Raw genomic sequence first — 22,274 nt, 5'->3', positions numbered from 1 at the left:
TTGTTAGTGTGTCTGTAGACCAAAATGATGAACAAATACCTATGTCTGCTGTTATCTTTTAGAACAAACAGGATTACCTCTTTATAAAATACACAATTGTTAAACTGATAAACACTTTATTTCAAACTTGCACTGAATAAGTGACTAATATCAAAAAATAAGCATCAACAGATACATCTATAACGCACAAAAGGGAATCACAAAAAATATCCCCTGTCATGACTGTGGAGAGACCCGTTAAACATCTGATAAAAACTCAGAACCTAAAACTAACAGAATAAATACGATTTCAATCCAAGTCAAGCCAAAGAAAGGGATGGCAGAGGAATGCAGCTTGTTATTTTCACTAGTAAGCCAGTGAGTCATATCAAAAATAATATCCACTTTTCAGTAAACTCCACACTCATACATCTGTACTTCCAACGAAAACAAAAAAAGTTTGCTTAATCTACCAACATTTACATAATACATTATGAATTGCAGCCAAAGTGACCAGAGAGAAGGCATGGGAAGAGCTTAGCTTGTGTCTATGTTGTGCAGAAACACACAATACCCTGTGAACAAACAAAACACAGTGTAGATACATTTGTGATTTCTTAGCATGCACATCTACTCCAGCTCCACATTTCATTTACCTTTCCTATGCCTTGCATGTGAGTCTCTTTGAGCCATGTTAGCAGTTTTAAAAAGAACTCTTCATTGCAAACAAATTATTTGAACTGAGGCAGGCCTCACCATTTAAATTTAAAACCAATCACTCTGCACACCTGACCAAATGTATGACATTAGGAGAGAGACTGCTGAGTGCAAAGTCTCCTCATCTTAGTCTGAGTCAATTCTACAGCCAGTAAAAACAAATCAAATATGCCTCTGGAAACCAACAAGCTACAAAGTGAAGCATTTAATGAAATATCCATGAACATGAAGACATGTACTGATTGGATATTCAATCCACTTTGTCAATGTCTTGTAATCTCTGATATCTGTTACGCCGTAGCACAGGTGCTTCCTGTCCACAGCTTAGGAGGGGTGCATAAAAAGATAACAGGCTACACAACTGTTAAAAGAAAGCACAGCAGGTCAATGGCAGCCAGCCTTAGGGGAGCTACAGTATAGGGACCATGGGAATAACCACCCTTGTGCCCCCCCAGCCATCTGTTCCCTCCCTCACTGAGGTAGCTCTCTGCGTCCAGCCATCTCCAGCTCCACACTGGAGAGGAAACGTTTGGATAGTCGGTGGCAGTCGTAGCTCAGCTCTGTAGTGTAGAGGGCGCTGGTTTTCTTGGGGTAGACGATGGTGGTGCTATTGAAGTGCTGTGGCCGATGGCGAGGCTGGAACTCCAGCTGTGTCTTGTAGTGGCGCCAGGTACTGTGGGGCACAGCCATGATGGTCTGACTGCAGTGTTCAAGGCCCTGACCCGTGGGCTGTAAGGCCACGCCCTGGATGAAGTGGCGATCCGAGTCATAGTGCACAGATGAGGTGTATCTATGGAGGAGGAAAAGTGTAAGGATTTATTTATTGCAAAACAATGGAGTGAAATTAGTCTTTATTGGAGCTGCAACAATAACTGAATGATTGTTAACTATCAAATGAATCACCAACTGACGTCAGGCAGATATGGCTCAGAGGTAGAGCTGGTCATCCACTAATCCGAAGATCTGTGGTTCGTTCCCTGGTTCCTCCACCCCGCAAATCGAAGTATCCCTGGGCAAGATACTGCACCCCAAATTGCTCCCAATAGCTGTTTTTGTAAGTGTGTGAGTGCGTTTGACAGGCTACTGAGTAGCAAGTGGTACACTCAGCCATTTGTGTGTGAATGTGTGTGTGTGTGTGTTTGTGTGTGTGAATAGGTGAATGTGAGGTAGTGTAAAAGTGCTTTGTGTGGTCAGCGGACTAGAAAAAAATTACATACAAGTGCAGTTCAAATTGTCATTTAGTTTGATGACAGATTAATCAGTATGAGCAATTTTTTAAGAACAAAAGCTGTCAAAATTCCCTGATTTTCACTTCTTAAATATATGAATATTTCCTAGTTTCTTTTCTCCTCTTTGACAGCAAGCTCTTTGAGTTGCAGACAAAACAAGACATTTGAGGATGTATTCTTGGGCTTTGGGAAACACTGATTGCCATTTACCACCATTTACCAACATTTGACAGACCAAATAACTAATCAGTTAATCAAGAAAATTATCTGCAGATAAAATCAACGATGAAAATAACCATTAGCTGCAGCCCTAGTCATCATATCATAGCTGGATGCACTAGCTATCCATTACAGTTCAATGCAATATCTGTCCAAGTCCACTGTTCTCTTGTCTTTCTCATGTACACACTTCACAGTTGTTGGCCATCTTAATACACATTAAAGTAAAAATACTACAACCTACATGCCCTCCCAATGTGCCATTTTTGCACATATCACCCAGCAGGTCTAATGCTGCACAGGAGAGGTCATATCACAGCCAACCCACCTTATTTCCTTTGCCGGTAATGGATCAAGTGCTATGCCTTCCCCAAAGGACAATGGGTGTAGCTGCTGGAAAGATCCGGTGGGTAAAACTGGAACCTGCAATACAAAAATCAGCCTCACAGTTAAAACACCAAAAGCCAATACAGTAAGTTCTCAGAACTGACCCAGTTTCTGCAGCTGGCCAGAACATGCAGGGAGTTCTCGAAGGGATGCATCAGTGTTATTTCCAAAGAAATTCCACAAATTTGGTTTATTTAACAAAAAAATAGCTCTTTGAGAATCAGAAAAACACTGGGTATGGTGTGAACTTCCTGTGTGCAGTCTATTCCAATGCAAAGAATCTGCAATTTGTAGAATTTCAACTACCCCATTACATTTTCATGCACTTGTGGAAACTAGCAGGCTTGCAATAACACATTTCTAGTAGACGTCCTTAACAGATCTACAGGCATTTTGAATTAGTGTTCAGTTGCAATTTGTGGTCGTTTGCCTAGCTTCAAAGGAAGTCTCCGAAAAGTTTAAATCACAGCATATAGTTAAGTAGTATTGTTACCTACCAAGGAGCCCCTTCCCTCGTCCTCGGACACCGGGCTCACGCCGCCGGCTTTCTCCGCACACACAGGCAGCAGCCAGGCGCTGGGGCTCGGGCTCGGGGGTAACCCGGAGTCCGGGCTGTCAAGTCCTCTATCAGCCCTGCAGCTCATATCCAGTGGATCTCCTTCACATACATTTGGCAAGTTCAACCTGCCAACCATTTCTGGTTAAAAGTTGCAAAAGTCCAGCGACTAAAACGCAGATTGCGAAAGAGAAATGTGTCCAGGTTGCAGTTCCGTATGAGTTTTTCCGTCTTCTGGTTTGTTGCAAAGTCCTACGGTGTTACTGCAAACCTCCTCCAGGACAGGATGCACAGCTGCCCGCTGGAAATATCATCAGCTAGGCGGTAACTCACTGCTCCGACCTAGAAACCTTCAAAACACGAAAATCAAAAACTTTCCTTTACTTTAGAATTGAAAATGTATTAACACTTAGCCCAGTTCCGTGGTGAATGTGCATAAAGAGATGAAAAATTAACTTGCTTTTTAACGGAGCAGAGGGGATGTAAGGGAATAGCGCTGCCCGCGGCTCGTCTTCAAACTTCTCCCTCAAAGGGGCCTTCACATCCACAAACACACCAAAGGAAACGCCTTTTCAAGCACTTTACAGCCTCCTGATTGGATGGGGGATAAGTGGCAACCAGAGACAGGGCTGGTCATGGGAATTTTTCCAGTCCCATTCAAATTAGATCCTGGTAAAACCAGGTTGATATTTTTTCCTGGTATTGTGCATGAAATGAAGCACAATACACCCATTTGATAGAGCGCAGGGGGGAAATGGTGGCAAATGTTTTAATAGTGTTCAACAACTGTATTTGTAGCACACAATTCAGACAACACAAATCAACAACATTTTATACATGAAGGCAGGAATGTGTACACCAATGCAGTTACGTTTACTTGATTTACTACCACAGAGAGGCATTGCCATCAAAATCAATTATCGTGAGCACTGATTTTAAATGAACCATTTTTGTTTTCTTCCATAAACATTGCTGAGGACACATGCAGCTTCAGTGAGCCAGAGATCACTGGGACTGTATATAAAGAGACCCATTTTGTTGTCTCTTGGGAAATGAAGGCATGAATACATGGATATGCTAACAAAACCTTATTTCCATGTCAATGCAAAGAAGAAAGAGGATTAAATTATCAAATAATATTTTGGGACTGTTAAATACGACTGACCACACGCACAAATGCCCACTTCCTGGTATGTAGACATATACAGTATACATCCCAGGCAATGGCCCAAGTTAAGACTTCAGCGAGCTGGTTCTAATTTCCAAGTCAACCTAGAGGGATTTTAAATGCCAAGACAAAGATGGTCTCATGTCTGACTGGAGATGCAGGAAATCCAGATTCTCTTTGTCCCAGACTTGGGGACTTTAAACCAAGAGACAGTAATACATTTTAGGCCACAATTCACACATAGAGTCCAGACACTTGCGTGCATATCCACTCTGATGGACAGCGGAGATGCAAACCAGTTTTGACCCAGTGCCCCCCCCTTCAATAAAATAGATTAAGATCAGGCTGCCTGTAATTAATTTGTATTAGACGTGTCCCGGACAGCACCACAAACGTTCCTCTGAGTGCATACACGCTCTGCAATAATGTACTTATGTTACAAAGCGCAGACATTGGTTACATGAAAAGCAAGGTGGGAAATTACAGAAGGAAAGAACATATGTAACAAGAGCAAGTAGCATCTGAGGAAGTTTCTTCATATTCCAGCATCACCTTGGGTTCATATCACTGTCAGTTGGAAAATTCAGTCACTTTTTTGCTCTTTCTCCATGATAATGGAATGGAGCATAACAAAGTCTTTGAGATGAATTACTGCGAGAGATAGATATGACCATCCTGGCTGGCAGCCATTTAAATTTTCAAGATTTTAGTGTTTTTCTTTTTTAAAGTCTTTTCTTGATGAGTTTTTCTAGTTTGCGGATGCGGGAGGACTCCTGCTCAGGGGTTGGGGTGCTGAAGAGAGAAGGGCCGCCATCTGCTCCCGAGGGTGGAGTGGGTAGCCTCTGTCTGAAGAGCTCCAGCATGCTGCTCTGTTCACTGCGCTTCAGGCCCTTTTACAAACATCCATGCACAAGTACACGCAAACCAAGAGGAAAATCACAAAGAATGGATAAAGAAAACTGTTATTATGCATAACAAGAGGAAAATGCAAATGTGTGTTTGTTCACAGTAACAGGTTAGAAAAATATACAAAAACAAATTTCGGGAGAATGAAAAAGAAGAGATCATGGGCAAAGTAAGAGAAAATACAAAGTTACAATGTTAAAGCAATAGCCTGCCATTTTGTGTGATGTGGTAATTTCCTTTTTTTTGCTTAAAGCTAGATGAGAAGATCCCAGCCCCAGTCCTTTATGTAACTGGTCAGCTTATCTTAGCATAAAGACTGCTAGCAGAGAGAAATAGCTTGTATCGCTCAGTCAAAGGTAACAAAATCCACCTACCTGGAACCTTGAAAGACCCTGACACACCAAACTGATGTTTGGCCATCTGTAAAGGTATGGCTGTAGGTGAGCATCTGTGGCCCTCGTCGCTGTGGTGTTTCCTGCATTGATAGTTCTCACTGACGCTAGTTGATGCAAGTCAGCTTTTTTTTTTACACAGATTCAGCATGTTGAATCTGTATCTGTACTGGCAGACCCTGTCAGTGAATTAAATCCCTCTGATTGGCAGTTCAGTTCAGCGCAAAAGAAAAGAAACACAAGTGAGGAAAGTAAACAAAGAGCTAAAGTCAAGAGGAAGTGAGGTCGAAAGAAACTGGTTATATAAGGTAAGGTTGTTTTCCTTTAGCCATTGAGCGCTTTAGCTGAAATGTTTCCTGGTGGTTTGTGTTATTGTTCACTGGTGCACAGTAAATATGCTTTGTTCTTTCAATATTGGGTTGTGTTATTAATGTGCTAACTGGCTAACCAGCGCCATGACAGTCTTCTAGTTTCTTGTTGAATAGTGATTACAGATGACTGCCATCTGCTGTTATGGAGTGGTATTTCCTCTCACGCAGCCACAGAATGTTCATGCTGGTTGGCCATCAGTTTGGTGTGTTCATGTGCAACATTTTGGCCAACACATGGAGAGGTGGGGCGATGTAGCAGGGGGCTTTTATCGATACAAGTGCTCTGATGTCAGTTTGGTGTGTATGGTCCTTGAAGGTTACCAGATCATGTTAAATCTTTTGTTTAATCTATGCGAAAAAATAAAGTGAAAGAAACTTCAGCTTGTGGTTTTACGAGGGGTTATGAGCAGATGTAAATTAGTGAGCTTTATAGGTGAGGGGAGGCAGATTTTGTTACTTTCAAACAAATCCAGGCTAGCTATTTCCACCTGATAAGCTAAGCTCACCAGGCCCAGCTCCATATTTAGGACACTAAAGAGAGTCTTCTCATTGAATTCATTACCTTAGTTCCCAAAATGTCAAATTTTCCCTATAAATTACTGGTAAAAACAAACAGACCTTCATGTCCAGAATCTTCTGGAAGGTTTCAGGATTTCCATCAGCCAAGAGCTTGATGTAGTTGTCAACAAACACCACTGGTGGTTCATGTGGGGCCATCACCACCTGCGGGAAAGTAGAGTTTAATGCTGGTTTCTCTCCTCCCTCCTTTCCTGTGAGCCATCATGGGACGACCCAAGAGATCTTTAAATGATCCCACATGGGCAGCTATGGCCTAAATCAGGGAAAGGGGGGCTTAAACTGACAAAACCAAGTAGTTGTTATAGCTGCAAACAGAATTGGGACTATGGTTCTTTATTTAGAAGCCCTCTTCTCACTCTCTTTTTTCCTTTTACACGCCAATTACTCCATGCATCGGTGGGCAAGAATTGGTTTCACTGGTAATTATTTTGGGGGTATAATGAGTCTGGGCAAATATCAGCATTAGTCAAGAGCAGGCAGAAAAGGTTTAATGGGGCACACGTCTTCCTGGATTAGATTCTATTTGTTGTTGTTTTTTCCAACAATAGAGACTGGGTAGAAAACGTGGATCGGGTAGTATTTCAAGCAGCCGCTACAAAGCAGGCAGACGAACACATGGCTGACAGACCCCCACCTCCCATCTCATGCATGCACGCAGGGATCATCTCACAAAAAGTTTCTCCATTCCTTCATTTAAAAAAATGATCCAATTCAGAATTTACTCTTTTTACTCAAGGCAAACTATATGAGAAGGTGAGCTGCACAAGGAGGGAGAGTTTAGGAATCAGAGGCAGGAGGGAAAGAGAGAGAGGAGCAGGCATGAAAGACTCAGGATCGTATGGAATTCTTTGCTTTCTTACTGACTGAGTGATTTACTTAGCAACTGTCCTGGAGCCAGGCCAAGGGAAAGGCCTTTAGGGGCCTTGTAAAAAAGGGAAAGACAGGGAGAGAGGGAGTTTAAGAATGAAAACGGGCACGAAAAGGGAGAAAGAGAGCACCAATGTGAGAGGGGTGGTGGGGGTGGTACAAGGGGGGGCTTTTAAATGCTCCCCAGAAGAGAACTTGAGAGGTGGGAGAGAGAGCTGGAGCTATGGTGGGCTGGGCTGGAAGAGCGTGGAAAACAGCCACGTATCACAGGCATCATACCGGCCAGGAGAGGCCGGCTCAGACAGAAAGAATCCTGTGTATTCTGAACATAACAGAGCACTGGCTCACAAAGCACAGTACCTATATTCATCTTTAACACCCAAAGTAGACACTTTGACAGATACATAAAGATTTTTGGAAGAAATTGAAAGAAAAGAAAAACAGTGATAACTCCTGTGAATTGAAGCACATGACAATATTGCATCCATTTATAGCTATGCTAATCAATATCTTACACTACCATTGGATCAATGAGTACTGTGTAATGTACCCATGAAACTGATCTCAATTCCCCACAGCTTTAGTGACTATTTTGTCAACTTTAGGCTTCTTGTTTTGGTTTTAGGACACAAAATGTCATTATTTTGGTTCAGTCTTACTGCTCTATTCAGCTGAAGGCAGCAGTTTTTAGCAAACAAGCTCAGATAAACCACTTTACACTACCTGCCCGTTACCAAACAGCAGAGGGGCAAAGTTAGCAGCTAGCTGGTGAAACCTGTGAAGCATTTGGCACAAAGAGCCAAATATTTCCCTCCTGTTTGGCTTGGCTGTTACCAGCCACTAACCCAGCACCTGCTAATTTAACAAATTCTAATGTAACAAAAACACAATTCTGATTTTCAGGTGATTACACACTAAAGATAACACACTTATTATATTATTTTTCACTTCTGCTGCAAATATCACCATAAACACTGAACACTGGACTTTTAAAATGACTTTGGAACCATAACATACAATCAAAAACATGCAGCCATGTACAACAACCAAATTTGGTGAATAATTATGGTTTTGCCCAAACAGACAATAGATGACTTATGAGTTAACAGGATGACCAGGTCCAATATTAGATATACCATAAAAAGAGCTGATTGAAAGACTAAGTGTGTAGAAACACAAGCTTTCCTCACACTCACGATTTAACCCTCTGGATTACCTCTGCAATTTCTCCAGGTTATAAATTGAAACTGGCAAAAACAATACTGTTCAAATTCAAAGACTTTAAATTCTGCTTATTTGAAATGTACAGGGAATCCTGAAGTGGACTTTCTGCTGAAATCTAAAAGTGATCTTTAAAAACTTAAAGTGCTCTTTCGATTGTCCCCAATGACTTGCACTTTCTTGGTTGGGGTATGACAGATTTAATTACAAGTCACAGCATTGCAGACTGTAATTTAAAACTATTGTTGAGGCTAGACAGAGGAATTCTTGTACTGACCCTCTTTTGGTGGAGTTGTCTTTCAGAGGCTTCAGACTTAGCCCAGGGTGGAAGCAATTACCTGTGAGGAACCTTGATGCTGCACCAAGTTGATGGCTAAAATGCTGCCAATAAGGCAAAACCTTCTCTTTAATCATTCAGGCTGTCTCTCTCCAAGGCCAAAAATGTTAATAAAAGAAATCATTGAAAGGCTATTAAAGTTGTTTTTTTGTTTTGTTTTTGAAGAAAGACGCATGCCTTCTTGCTACTGGGGACAAAATACAACACTTTACTGGATCTTATTTATTAGGACTGTATCATTTGCTTATCGTCGAAATCATTACTAAGATTTTCATTGACTGCAGTTACATGGACACGATTAACCCGTTAATGAGGCTTATCTTGGTTATGATCATATTTCGGGATACAGTGTTTACACGAGCTCAGAGAAATTAGGTTGGTCACATTCTGTGTAAGCATAGCATATTCAGGTTTCTCATAAACAGAATTAGGTGTTTACATGCTCAAAAACATAATCGGAAAGCTAAAAAAAACAACCTGATCATAAACAGGTTATTCATGTCCATGTAAATGTTCTGATGTGCTTCTGTGGGGTGTTAGCTCCTGGTTTTTCCTTTTATACTTTTTATAGAATCAGATTTTTACTCTCCTCAGTGATTTTTTGTCTTCTATCAGTTATCAATGTGAATCACTCGGAGGCTTTCATGCAGTGTCAGCTACGTCTCTAAGTTCCTCAGGAGCTACACAGATCACATTCCAGATGAAGGGGCCCGCTGGCAGTCAAAAAAGCAGACAGTGAATGCTGATGTGAATGCATTCTATAATTCTATAACGTGAAAGCCCCTTTAATGTATGGCAGATGAGTGGAAATTCATGTACTGTATATATATTCAGGGCATTTTTCCAGGGAACAAAGACAAGCTATAAACGGGCCATATGGAACAGCGCACATCTCAGCAGAAAATAGTCCGGAGAGGCTGTCAGATCTGAAATGCTGAAAGAGGTTTGGACAGTCGATGTCTGAGACAAAACAAAGTTAGTGTGCCTGGAGGCCCAAGTCTAAGACACAGTGTAGGAGCCGTTACAGTATTATAACATAATATTATAGCACAGCTTAGCACGATCGGCTGTCACTTTGTCCAAAAATCCAAACTGAACAACTGTGAAATGACAAGCAATTCGATCAAATGAATCTGACCGCTGCGTCCCCCCTGACTGTCTCACAAGCATGTGTGGCCAGCCATGTCCATCTGTCTGGGGTTAGAGCAAGTGTCTTATTCTTTAGTTTTTTTTAATTTTTTCATACAATTGCACTATGGGTTTTGAGATTGTGGTGGAACTTCAAATTTTATATAGTGGCTCCTGTGGGCTACATATCCTTGCATATAAATCTTGCAATCTTGGAGGAAAAAGCATTTTTACAAGGTCCTGACAAGAGGCCTGCTGAAGCTGAGTTTGCCGAATAGTAGCCAGTCAGATAAGGTTTTACACTTCGCTTGTCTGCGGCACATCCGCTGCCTAAATTGGGTGGCAAGCTAATGTTAGCAGGTAAGTCTGCACATTTGTTGTGGTTCTTGAGTAAGACAGCAGCTTTGTAAAAAGGTGCAAAACAGCCTTGTCTCTGGATATTATCCCATTCACGGTGTAGAACCCAAAATACTTCTGGACACTACTTCTCAGATGCTTTTGAGTTGTGACTGTCTGCTCAGGACAGCTTTGCTCGCCAGTGTCCTTCATGTTCACAGCAAACATTGGCATCTTTTCTTGTGCTTAGTTTGATGGAGGGCAACAGGACACGCAGCAGGTCAAGCTGACAGTGACATTTTAGAGCGTACTATGCTGGATTACACAGCAAATGGTCTGATGTGCATATAGACCATAATCAGGGGTCAGCAACCTTGGCCATGCATGCATGCGGTAGCTTAACAAATGCCACAATAGCAGGCACACGAGCATTAAGTGTGATAATTAGTGAAAAGAGTGTGCATTAAGACAGCTGATTTGAAAGCAGCCATGGTATTTCACACTTGATGATAGTGTAGATGTATATCACGTTTGGCAGCAATGGAAAGATACTCTAGTTTGACCGTACGAGAGGAGCTCTTCTGCTTAAAAATAATGCCTCAAACAACAAATGGTGAGAACAGTGCCAATGTTTTTATGGAGCATTCTGAGGGCCAAGATATTGACCATTTGATAAGGCACACTCATTAACAAGAAATTTAAGAAATGGCACTTCTTATCAAAAAAGCTGCCAATCCCTGCTGGAAAAAAACCCAAACTGTTGTCCTTCTAGACTGTAAATTTTGAATTTGAACATGTCATTAAAGTTCGAAAACTACTACTACTTTTGAACAAACAATCAAATTTCAAATAAAAAGTGACAGCCCTATAGCACGATTAGAGCAGGTCACACTAACAGCTGTAAACATCAAGACTGTCTAACCACGATTACTTCAGGAAATAAGAAAAGCCTTCTTGGAATTCAAAGGAAATCAAAGGGACAGGCATGTACTTTGTGTGTGTGTGTGTGTGTGTGTGTGTGTGCGTGTGTGTTTGTGTGTTTGTTTGTGCGTGTGCTAAGTGCATTTCTAGACACTCAAGAGACAGTTAATTAGGGAGGGGTTCATTTACAGCAGTCACATACTATTGTCCTCTTAGGGTCTCTTCAGGTAATTCTGAAGCCAGACTAAACAACATCCGATATTCACCCTGTTATGCAGTGCCTATTTTTGTGAGTAGACGCATGTCTCTACTCATATACTCGATCACACCTTTCCACTGGCTGAAGGTCAACCACATACTGTGTCAAAGAATGTTTGTGTGCGTGTCTGTGTTGGCTCGTCTCACATTTGTTAAACCAGTAGTGCATGAGCTCTATTCCTCTTCCCTCCCCACCTCATGTGAGGTGGGTTATTTTATGGAAACATTCTCATAAAGTGCTATTGTGAGTGGGGTTAAAGACACAATTAAAGGGTTATTCTGCCCAAAATAAACTCTAAATAGATAATCTGCGTGAGTGACTCAAAACAAACACTTAAATACTGGCTCGCCAGTCAAACCACAAACACTCAATGGAGAAATGTTCTCTTTTGTTGCTTCTAATGACGGAACCTCAATCAGTGGAAAAAGCAGTTAGCTGCAGGTTGTGCCAGACTATACTTGGTCTCAAGCTAGCATAAACACTAAAAGCTTGTGTTTAATTGCATATGTCAGAGTTTCAACATTAAATCTGTACAATGGCAAACAAGAGATAAAGAAAATTATTCAGACAGCACTCACGCAGAAGGGTCTATCTAAAGTTCCAATCCTTTAAAGGTCAGAAAGTGAAGCTTTGGTTGTAAAAATGGTCGACACGAATTAAGCTACCCAAGTTAAATATCATAAAATCTAAAGTGTCCCATAAAGATCAAGCAGCCCTGATAATGTGTTTAAGTTGAATTATTTTGTATTTAGAGAAGAACTAGAGTTCTCGTTAAAATCTTTCAGTTAGAGATGCAAGCTCATTCTGAGTTCGTACATGAAAAGTAAACTGTTTAAATTAATCTCTACTGGGTCTGAAAGCGAGGTTGAGTGTTTTTCCAACATCTTTATCTCAGGAAGGTCCTTCCCTTCACACAAATTTGTACCCAAAGCTGCACAGACAAAGCCACTCACCTTTAGAATCATCTCTGCACGGGTCATGCCTTTCACCACAATCTTGGTGTAGCTTGCAGGTGCCTTGCGGAGCACCTGGGAGCCTATGGAGGGCAGATCCAGCAAGACTGTCTTCAGGGAGTGAGTGTCAAGGAGGAGCTGGTGGGGTAGGATAGGATAAGAACAGTTATACCAGTGCACACAGTGTAATAATCATGTAACAGCATAACTTCACATACAGTTTAAAATGTATTAAGATAATGACTCACAATGCAGCTTTAAAACAGATCAGCATATATTGAACTTACTTGTTCAGCTCCCACCATGCTGATAGGCTTACATCTGAACAGGTGGTTGATAAATTTGGGAATGAAAGAACTAAGGGAGGAAAATAGTAACAAGTCAGCTTTGAAAAACTTTAATTATGGGTTATAGATGCGTATAAATTTGTTTGTGTATTGTACTTTGTGAACTTGATGCAGAATTGTGTGAAGTATTTGCGCGTGGAAGCCAGATTGTCTCTAATGATAGGCACATTTTGCTTAATGTGCATGATGATTGATGTCACATAAGGACTCTGGTCACCCACATGCTCAACGCTCTGCCACGGCATCTGAGAGAGAGACAGAGAGAGAGTTAGTTTTAGTATCAGAGGCTACACACAAAGAATGTTTAAATATTGTTTATCAGTAGGATTATGTGACTGTACCTTTAAATGCATTACGCATTAAAACAAAGGCATTTTTAATATGGACATTTTCAAGTTTCTGAAAGATGTTTGGTGGCAAAGAATAACTTGCAAAAACATTAGACAACCTTGTGTTTTGGCATCTTCTTGCATAAACTCTTAAGGGTAAAATATCATACACACTGTATGCCAGGATTCCACGGTCCTTAAAATCCATCAAAGTTTGAGGTAAAAAAATTTTTAAAAATCAAGGCAATCAAGGTATATGAGCTGTGTGTGTGTGTGTGTGTGTATGTGTGTGTGTGTGTTTGCGGGCGTGTGTCCAACCTTGCTCATAGCAGTGAGGGCAGGGTCACAGGCAGCATCAAGATCTTGGACAAGTAGCTGGATACTGTTCGAAATCACACTGAGAAAACACGAAAGAAAATAACTGACACAATACAAATGTACTCTGCACATGAGAGAACGTAGCCTTTTTTCATAAGAAAAGCATTGCTGGTATGTAGCCTTCACTTACGTGCTGAACGTATCCATCTCACCAGTCAAATTAATTCTCTCCACCAGGACTTTATCCACCTTTTCCTTAAGTTTCTCTTCCAACTGGATCATATAAAACAAGAAACACAAATTAAATACATTAAAAGTTACGTTACTTTGAGCGCATACCCCAAAATGCATTTTAGCCTACTTTTTAAACTGCTGGCTAAAAAAAATCTTTGTGTTGCAAAAAAACTAAAAAAAAACAAAAAAAAAAAAAAACAGTATGGATGAAACCTCTCAGGATGTACTGTAATCATAACGGCCACTGTGAGTTCCTTAAAACACTGATGAAACACTGGTCAAACATTCTGCAACTACTACAGGCATCTCTTATCTTCCTGGTATATACTGTCACTGCAGCTCAATTAAAGACTTGAACTCATAGATACTTATGGCCTGTGCATCTGTGTGATTGTTTGTAGGTGCGTGCCTGTTGTGTGGTAGCCAGGCAGTACTCTGCCGTGCTAAGGATGCTACAGATCAGGCAGAGCTCATCCATGGTGAACTTAGCAGCTTCTGAGCCTTCTTTCTCCTTTAACAAACTGCTGATGGTAAGGCCCCCACTGTTACTGCTGGATCTAGATAGAAAGATAGACATAACAAGAGAGATGGGAAAACAGCAGCAGAAGAGAGGCAAAAGAGGGGTTAACACAAAGAGGGGAAATGATTCATGCTCAATTAAGTAGTTTCTGCCCATATATTTTATATGTAAATGAATATGTATAAAAAGTTTGACTTAGCTCAGGCTAAGTTTTAGACCAATTTACTGCTTTAAACAATTGAATGAGGAATCCGAACTCTTATCTTGGTCATTACTGATGTTCATCAGTTTTCATCAGTCATTTTTTTTGCTGAAGAATAGACAGCCCATGTGGATCATGCCTTCCTAAGCATTTTCTCATCCAGACTTGTAAAGCCTTCTGCTCTTGTGTTTTTCTCACTGCACTGCATTGTTAACAATATATCTATATATATATATATCTATAAACATCTGTGTGGTTACTCTTATGAGCGTAATACAACCCGATTTCAAAATTAGTTAGGATTTTAAAACTTCTGTAGTCTGTATCCTGCCTTTACTAATAGAAAATTAGCATTTTGTGTTTCCCAACTGATCATTACTGAAAAAGAAATATTGAGTCCTTTAGCAACTAAGATTAAGCTGTTGTATAATATCAGTACATTTATTACATCATCAATCAATTTTTTGAAGTGGCTGCTGGTGACTTTATTTACATTTAGATCATAGATTACTGTATGCCGTGAGGTTACAGGGTGAATTAGAGGCATCAGGGGTTTAGAAAAATCCCAAGATGTGAAGCATGTAAACATGTTTTAGTAGAATTGCAAAATGGATAGTATGAACCTGTATGAAAATGAGTACGATACAGGACTTTGAAGAAAAACTCTTTGTGGAACCACAGGTTAAGTAAAGCACAGTAAGCTTAGTAACACAGACAGAACAGGCATAACTACAAGCAGACGCAAGTGTTGGGATGCTGCTCCAACGAGACTTCCAACGTCAACCCAGTCATTAATAAAGGTCATAACTGAGACGTGGGTAAAACCCCAACATAGCTCAAGCTCATTCGAAGGCCCCCTTCCAAAACTCGCAAAACCAACTGACAGCACACCACAGTCGACTACCATGTTTGCATGTGTCTGCATGTGTCTAGTGTACTCACTTACACAGTCTCTGAGAGCATCTTGATATCATGTTTGTATACAACTCAGAATATGGTTTACATTACTCAGAGGGTGCAAGTGTGTAATTAGCATGCATGCATATCTGAGACAGGAACAGAGTATGCCTGTGTGTGTGTGTGTGTGTGTGTGTGTGTGTGCGCGCGCGTGCGTGCGTGCGTGCGTGCGTGCGTGTGTGTGTGTGTGTGCATGTAGAAACAACCAGAGATGAGTTCTAATGTGGCCAATGAGCCAGAGATATTTTTGCTGGTAGCATAATAGGCTTTGCCACAACATAACCAACTCCAGATCGATCACAGCATGCCGTCCCAATCCATCAAACAAGGGAAGGACTGAAGACTAAAACCAAACTCCTGAACAGCCCCATCGCCATACCAAAAGAATGAACAAATATGGGCGTGACATGCTTGTTTGTGAAAAGTTAATCCCAAATAAATCTGTGTTTGTGATGTTGCCCAGAAAATGTAATGACTCTCATGGATGGAAACGGTTTAAATACTAGTGAGTGAATACGAGTGAGTGTTTTTGTCAGCAGGACGGTGTATGTGGGATTAGCTCAAAATAAACTACAGAGCCTGTTTGCTGTTAATAAAAGGAACATGTCACCCAGTGCAACGATGTGGTTGAATGATGTGTTTTTAATAGTGTTTGGAAGGCAATGGAGGTCTACGGCGCAGTGGAAAACACAGACAATACTTGTTAGTGTGATCAATTGTTGGCAGCATTATTGGCTTTTGCCTTTAAATGGTAATTCCTTAAAATAATAAGAAAAAATTGAATGTCGCCAGACATATAATATTATTATGAAATGACTTTTTTTTTGAGCAAGAGAGACTTTGGGGTTGTCCCTGTCATTTTAAATCAGTAAGGCTGTCTTAAGCCTCTTTCACAAATGCACTGCAAACCTGAAATTAACTAGACATTGCCCAAGGGAGCTATATGTCAAAATGCAAAGGTCCAAATCAACGGCATCAGACATTCAAGAGACTTTATCCTGCCAGTTCCCTGGTACAAAATCCGTGTAATGTCCAATTGAGCCCATGTATGAACAGAGCATGTAATTCACAGCAAGTACGTGAGCGTGTTGATGATGTTTCTATCATGACGCTCATGCAAACCGAAAGAAAACAAACATCAGAGGGTGAAGAAGTAGGATTACTTACACAAACACAGCAATGAAAATGTGCAACTAAGGAGATAATGAGATCCGGGAACTTCTGTTGGTAAGGGCCAAAACAGATATTGGCAGAAAAAGTAAAGGAATGGCAAGAGACCCTGTTGTTTATGACCAAATAACGCACCGGCTACATGACCACTGTGTAATGTGCGTCATGTCCTATCACCTGCAACCCAGAGGCCGATCTAAACCTAGACCAAATGGAGTATTCCCAAGAAGTAAAAATGCTTTTGACACAGACAGTCTGCTGTTGTATGCTACATCAGTGAAAGGGAAATTCAACACAATGTCCGATCTGGATTCTCCACACATTGTCCTAAATTCATACAAGAAAATGGCTTTAGAGCCAGCATTTACTGGCCATTAGTGAATATAAGCCACTTCATATTGGCTACAGCAATGTTGACGCCAACATGGAAGAGTCTAAATTGAAGCTGACTGATTTAAGATTGTCAGTAAAAAGTACTGTTAGCTGACTCAACACCTTGTAACGATATCATGCTATTGCTTACCTGTTATACCTACATTCAGTCTCTCTTTGTTAAACTACTATGAACCAAATTTTACTCACAGAAAACCACAGATGCCATTGGCTCAATGTTAAGAGTATTACTTTTTTTATATGAGAAAGGACAATTCTAATTTGTGATTTTTTTTAAATGACCAAACGTAAAGCAGTCTTACTTAGGCAGGTTGCCAGAGAGGATCTTCCAAGCATACTCTCTCAGGAATTTCTGGAAGATGGTCGTGAGGGCAATCATTGGTTCGCCAGTACTCAGTTGGGAGCACTGCACCATGCACTTCTTGTAATAGACAAAGAGGTCAGCACAGCTGGGCAACACCGCTCCACCCTCCTCAGTGCCCGCCTTGGGTGGGCCTTGTGCTCGGAAGTCAGCCACAAACCGGTCAATCAGTTCGCCCAGGTTCCTGCAGATGCCCAAAAGTGTGCAGCCACACAGGTTCACACACACACACACACATGCAGACACGGGTGGTTGGATTAATGACACATGAAAGGAATTAAATGAACTAAATAAGACATAAACATTAAATACAAATGCTTGGGTCTTAAATCCAATAAATAAATAAAAGGATGAAATAACAGGCTGAACGAAAGCCACATGGATAAATAAGAGAAAATATTACAAGCATATCAAAATCCTCAGCACTACAGTCAACAGGTCCACAGTCAGTTGGTGTGGCCCAATCTTACTGAATCTTGGAACTGAAGCCAAAGACAAAACAAGCAGGCCACTGTTCTCTCCTGCTATGTCCCACTGGGGACGGGCTGATCTGGCTGTTGCCTGTTTAAAGGCCTTTGGATTTAGCTGAAATGAGGTTGTAGCTGCAGAATAGGTCAATCTCGTTCCCTTGGACAGACAAACAGCATTTAACGGTCCAGAGAGCCAAGAGCCAGGGGCTGCATGCAAACACAGCAGTCCCAGAACTGTGTTCAGTTTCAGGAGCAATTACCATGACTGGGGGAAGGGAGCGGACTGATGGAGGAGAAGTAAAGGTTGGTGGTAGAAGAAGAAAGAAGGGGAGGCAGGACAAAAACAGAAAGAGTAAGGAAAGGAAAAATAACAACGTAAAACACAATGGATTGAGATGAAGAAAGTAAAGATATCACAAAAAATACATGCAATGAAAGAGACTGGAGAAGGAGTACGAAAAAGAAAAAAATAAAGAGGTGGGAATGAAAGCAGGCAGATCTGCTGTGGCAGCACTTATTCAACCTCCCTCTCTGTTTCTCCCAGCGTCTGTGGTTGTGTAGCTAATGGGAAACATTTCTGCCACAGCAGAGACAGAGGCATGTACAGGAACAAGAGATGGAAAGACAGAAGAGGCAACAAAGTAGTATGGGAGGTGGGGGATCTGATTGATGAGTGGGCAGTGGAAAAAGGATGCATGTGCCAGCTTTAAACACAACCTGCTCCTGATCCTGTGTCTGCGTACCACGACCCACTTTAGTCTTGTCTGCTTGTGTCAGAGTGTGTGTTTTGCTCACTTGTCTTGGGATTCTATGTAGACATATAGATGAGGTTCAAAGCACTTGGAGACAATGCCATGGAAAGGGTTGTCCGGAGCTTTTGGCTTCCTGGGCTGAAAGAATGTAGGAAAATGAGGAATTAGTGAAATAACAGGTTTTGGTTGCAGCTCCTCTGAGTACCAATCAGTGAGCTTATGTTTTGCCTCCAGCTTAATGTCAGAACACTGAACACAGTTTTCAAAGATAAGGCAGTGTAACATGTTGGAGATGGTAATTTACTTCCAAAAAATAAAATTCACACAGGACTATTCAACCAGCTCTCCCAAACTACAACTGATGCAGTCCAATACACAAGTCTTGCAATAAAATCGTTCTTTCACAGAGGTTCTAACTATTTTTTTCAGGTGTCTATTCGACTTTATGACTATTTTGGAGGCTGCAATTTGTGGTGCTGTTTAGCTTGATTTAGAAGAAAAAGTACACTTTAAACTGCTTCTAGTGATGATGTTTACAGTGATCAAGCACTCATATGGACCAAAAAGCTTTGGAAAGAATAACTGGAATACAAGTGCTGTGTTTGTTTAAATAATGTGCTTATACACAGCACTGAACATGCTTAAGCCATGTTAAGTTTTTATGCACCATATTTCTGGAGAAAACTCCCAGAAGCCTACAGGTCTGCTGCAACTGTCAGTTATCTTAAATCAAGGCTGACGACCTTTCTGTTTGTTGTTGCCTTAAAGTAAATAAAAAAATATATTCATTTCTTTCACTGCAGTTTAGCTTTTCTTCTTGTATTTTATCCCATCTATATTTTAGCTCATTTTTATTTTCTCTTCTCTAACTTTTTAATTATGTTTTAATTGTATTTAAATGTCCTTTTATATTTTGTTTCTTTTCCTTATTATGTAAAGCCCTTTGACTTGCCTTTTTGCAGAAATGTGCTGTATAAACAAACTTGCCTTGCTTATAGTAATCAAGTAGTCTGCTTACAGTGCTATTTTTGGGGTTTTTCGTGAATGAACAATAATGGATAAACTATTTAAAACTAAATAATTCTATTTTTCTTTTACTTTACTGCCATGATCATTTGCCTCGCAGTGACCTGTCACCTGTTACCTGAGGCAGGTGTTGTGTGCACATTGAAATCAAGACAGGAAAAAGTCTCCTTGAAGCTTATAGCTCCTAGTCATTAGTTCTAGTGATGGAGACAGAAAATGAATGCAGACAGGAGAAGCACCAGGTGAGCCTCCCTCGTCATGTGGATTGACAATGCCCGGTCATGTATTGCCCCTGTAATGAAACAGCTGCACTGCGTTTCGAAACACTTAATAAAATTCATTAAACACCACAGCTGTCATTTTCATTATTTTATATTCATGTAATAAATATACAAATATCAACTAGATGGTAATCTGAATGAGAAGTAAAGAAAAAATTCTGTAGTAATAATCGTCTGTTTATATTGATCAATTTGACCAAGACAGGTGTGATCACTAAAAGCGGTTTCCACTGTATTTCCAATAACATTGTAGGGCTGTTATATCAGAGTGGAATAGTTTTACCATGGTGTATATAACATCCTTCAGCTATGACAACAAGTCTATCAGATACGATTCTTGTATTCAAACTACTGCTGCATACACATGGGGGATTATAACTACACAGCTGCTCCACCTGCATCAGAGGAGACAACATCTGTCTGACATTTCATGTTGCAGAACAGGTCATTTGGGGTCATTCCAGGTCAACTCACCTTTGCCAGATCATCGTCCTTCTCTGTGCCCATATCCTCACCTGCCTCATCCTCCAGGAAAGGGTTAGTGGGATCTAGAGGGCTCTCTGGCCTTTTCTGCTGTATAAACACGAATAAAACTTAAGTATTTTTCTCTTGCTCAGCTGTTCCAGAATCATTAGGAGTCTGAATGCCATTAAGGTATATCATGCAAAGTAACTGCTTCTTCATCACTTTTCTGAGTGTTTATGTAGACCATTTCATAAGAGACTTTAGTAAAAACTGCACCTCCAATTATGAAATTCCACTCAACCAAATCCCTGATCGAATTACAGAACCCAAACAGGCATGGGTGTAAACTGAGCTGAGGACAAAAGGGCCTCTGGCTCTGACAAGCCTAAATATTATCAGTTCCGAACAAGCTTGGCCTAGTTGTGCCCCCAACAAAATAATAATCATAATCTGTCCATTCTCTGTGTTTCAATTCCATCTTCACATGCTAACATGACCTGGATTAAAGGGTTACTTCAGGCTGTGACACCAGGAAGGCTATGTGTGGGTGTGTGTGTGAGTGTGTTTAAAATGTAACAAAATATGATCGTAATTATAGTACAAGCAAAAGATGAAAACAGGATAGCCACAGGCCATTGATAAGGCTGGATTTTCAAAACTAAAGACCCTAGATAGAACCAGACATTTACCAGGGGGGCTGGACAAGACTGGATTTTCAAAATTAGAGCCCAAGCTTGAATCATTTAAAGAAGCTGGAGTTAAGAGTCAAGAGACCCAGTTGTTTTGTTTGTGTGTGCTTTTCTTACTCCGGGTGTGTCAGTCAAGGTGCATCCTGTAAAGCGTTTGGCCAGAAGACCCTCGAAGTTTGTTGTCCTCTGAATAGCAAACAGAAGCAGCTTGACCTCAATCTCCTTAGCCCGTGTTCGCATTACTTTGGCAAGCTCCACCCTTTCAGACGCACATGAAAAAAATGGACATAGCATCAGTTAGAGTATATTACCTCTAATTTCTATGCTTAAACATCCCCAAATGTTTCCGATGATCCTTCTTTGTAAATAATTATGTAACTGTCCTGTTAGCAAAAACATGTCTTGTCAGGCTTTTTCTAAATGCAACTTGTGCACTTTTTTCCAGATATTTTTTTATTATCAGCGGCAGCCGGGAGTGCCTACTTTTTCTTCCCTCATGTAGCTGAGAGGAAAAGAATGAGAAATGCGGACACTAGGTCACTGCTCATGTAGGCCACCTACGTCAACTGCACTGAAAGCCAAATTACAGACGTACTTCAGGCACGCCATACCAGTGTGGTTCATTTCATGATGAAGAAATGTCCCACAACCAATTCTGCCTTTTTTAATTTAATTACATTCAGTTTCTTTTCTTTTCTTGGGGACATAGACACAGCATAAAATATTCATTGCATGGGCCAAAGCCACAAATCAAAAAGTCACAATGCATGATCACTGGTAATGCTTGTTCGAGGATGGGTTTTTATATTGTATGTTGTAGTGTGTTTACCTGGTGATGTGGCAGAACTCCACAGCAATACGCTCTGTCATGCACCACTCCTCAGGAAACATGCGTCCGTACTTCTCCTCATAGTCCACCAGCTGCCGTTTGATCCAGGCGTAGCGGCGGTCTATCTTGTCTAGCCATGCAACCTGAGCAAGAGGGGATGATTCTTTTTCATTTATACCTATGTATCATCTTTTCAAATCAAGTATCCACTATAATTAGATGTGATTTCAAACATCATGGATTTGAAATTCTTACTCACATCTTGGTTTTCCTGGAATAAGACCAAGTACTCTGAGAGGTGCTGCCTGATGAACTTTTTGATGATCTCCTGTTTGATGCGTGGATCCAGCACATTGGCCACTAGGCAGGCATCTCTCAGCACGTTACTGGGACCACCTGGTCTCTG

The 22,274-nt window shown here is 40.8% G+C and overlaps 2 protein-coding genes across 4 annotated transcripts in view; both read right to left on the bottom strand.

The window, feature by feature from the left end:
- Positions 1-96: 96 nt before the first annotated feature.
- On the bottom strand, positions 97-3,669 carry rflnb (refilin B). Its single transcript, XM_042486660.2, has 3 exons — positions 3,029-3,669; positions 2,473-2,567; positions 97-1,486 (listed from the first exon to the last, which is right to left on the bottom strand). The coding sequence occupies exons 1-3, from the start codon at positions 3,224-3,226 to the stop codon at positions 1,168-1,170; spliced, it is 612 nt and encodes a 203-aa protein (XP_042342594.1). The 5' UTR covers positions 3,227-3,669; the 3' UTR covers positions 97-1,167.
- Positions 3,670-3,842: 173 nt separating this feature from the next.
- The window catches only part of vps53 (VPS53 subunit of GARP complex), a 357,717-nt gene continuing 339,285 nt past the window's right edge, over positions 3,843-22,274 (bottom strand). For 2 of the 3 annotated variants that reach the window (XM_088078882.1, XM_042486659.2), the window contains exons 11-24: positions 22,128-22,271; positions 21,869-22,011; positions 21,157-21,298; positions 20,360-20,458; positions 18,622-18,716; positions 17,298-17,540; positions 14,163-14,310; positions 13,710-13,792; positions 13,520-13,598; positions 12,969-13,117; positions 12,813-12,882; positions 12,526-12,663; positions 6,543-6,647; positions 3,843-5,145 (exon numbers count right to left, since the gene is read on the bottom strand). In XM_088078882.1, the coding sequence (XP_087935008.1) occupies positions 4,978-5,145; positions 6,543-6,647; positions 12,526-12,663; positions 12,813-12,882; positions 12,969-13,117; positions 13,520-13,598; positions 13,710-13,792; positions 14,163-14,310; positions 17,298-17,540; positions 18,622-18,716; positions 20,360-20,458; positions 21,157-21,298; positions 21,869-22,011; positions 22,128-22,271 (1,806 nt within the window). In that variant the 3' untranslated portion in view covers positions 3,843-4,977. The remainder of the gene's footprint in view (positions 5,146-6,542; positions 6,648-12,525; positions 12,664-12,812; positions 12,883-12,968; positions 13,118-13,519; positions 13,599-13,709; positions 13,793-14,162; positions 14,311-17,297; positions 17,541-18,621; positions 18,717-20,359; positions 20,459-21,156; positions 21,299-21,868; positions 22,012-22,127; positions 22,272-22,274) is intronic. The other variant, XM_088078883.1, reaches the window with a different exon arrangement.

The sequence above is a fragment of the Plectropomus leopardus genome, chromosome 6 (assembly GCF_026936395.1).
Source record: "Plectropomus leopardus strain MGB_pleo_1.0 chromosome 6, ASM2693639v1, whole genome shotgun sequence".
Classification (NCBI taxonomy): domain Eukaryota; kingdom Metazoa; phylum Chordata; class Actinopteri; order Perciformes; family Serranidae; genus Plectropomus; species Plectropomus leopardus.
Note: the sequence above shows the minus strand (reverse complement) of the source record. Positions and strands in the feature narration are given on the sequence as shown.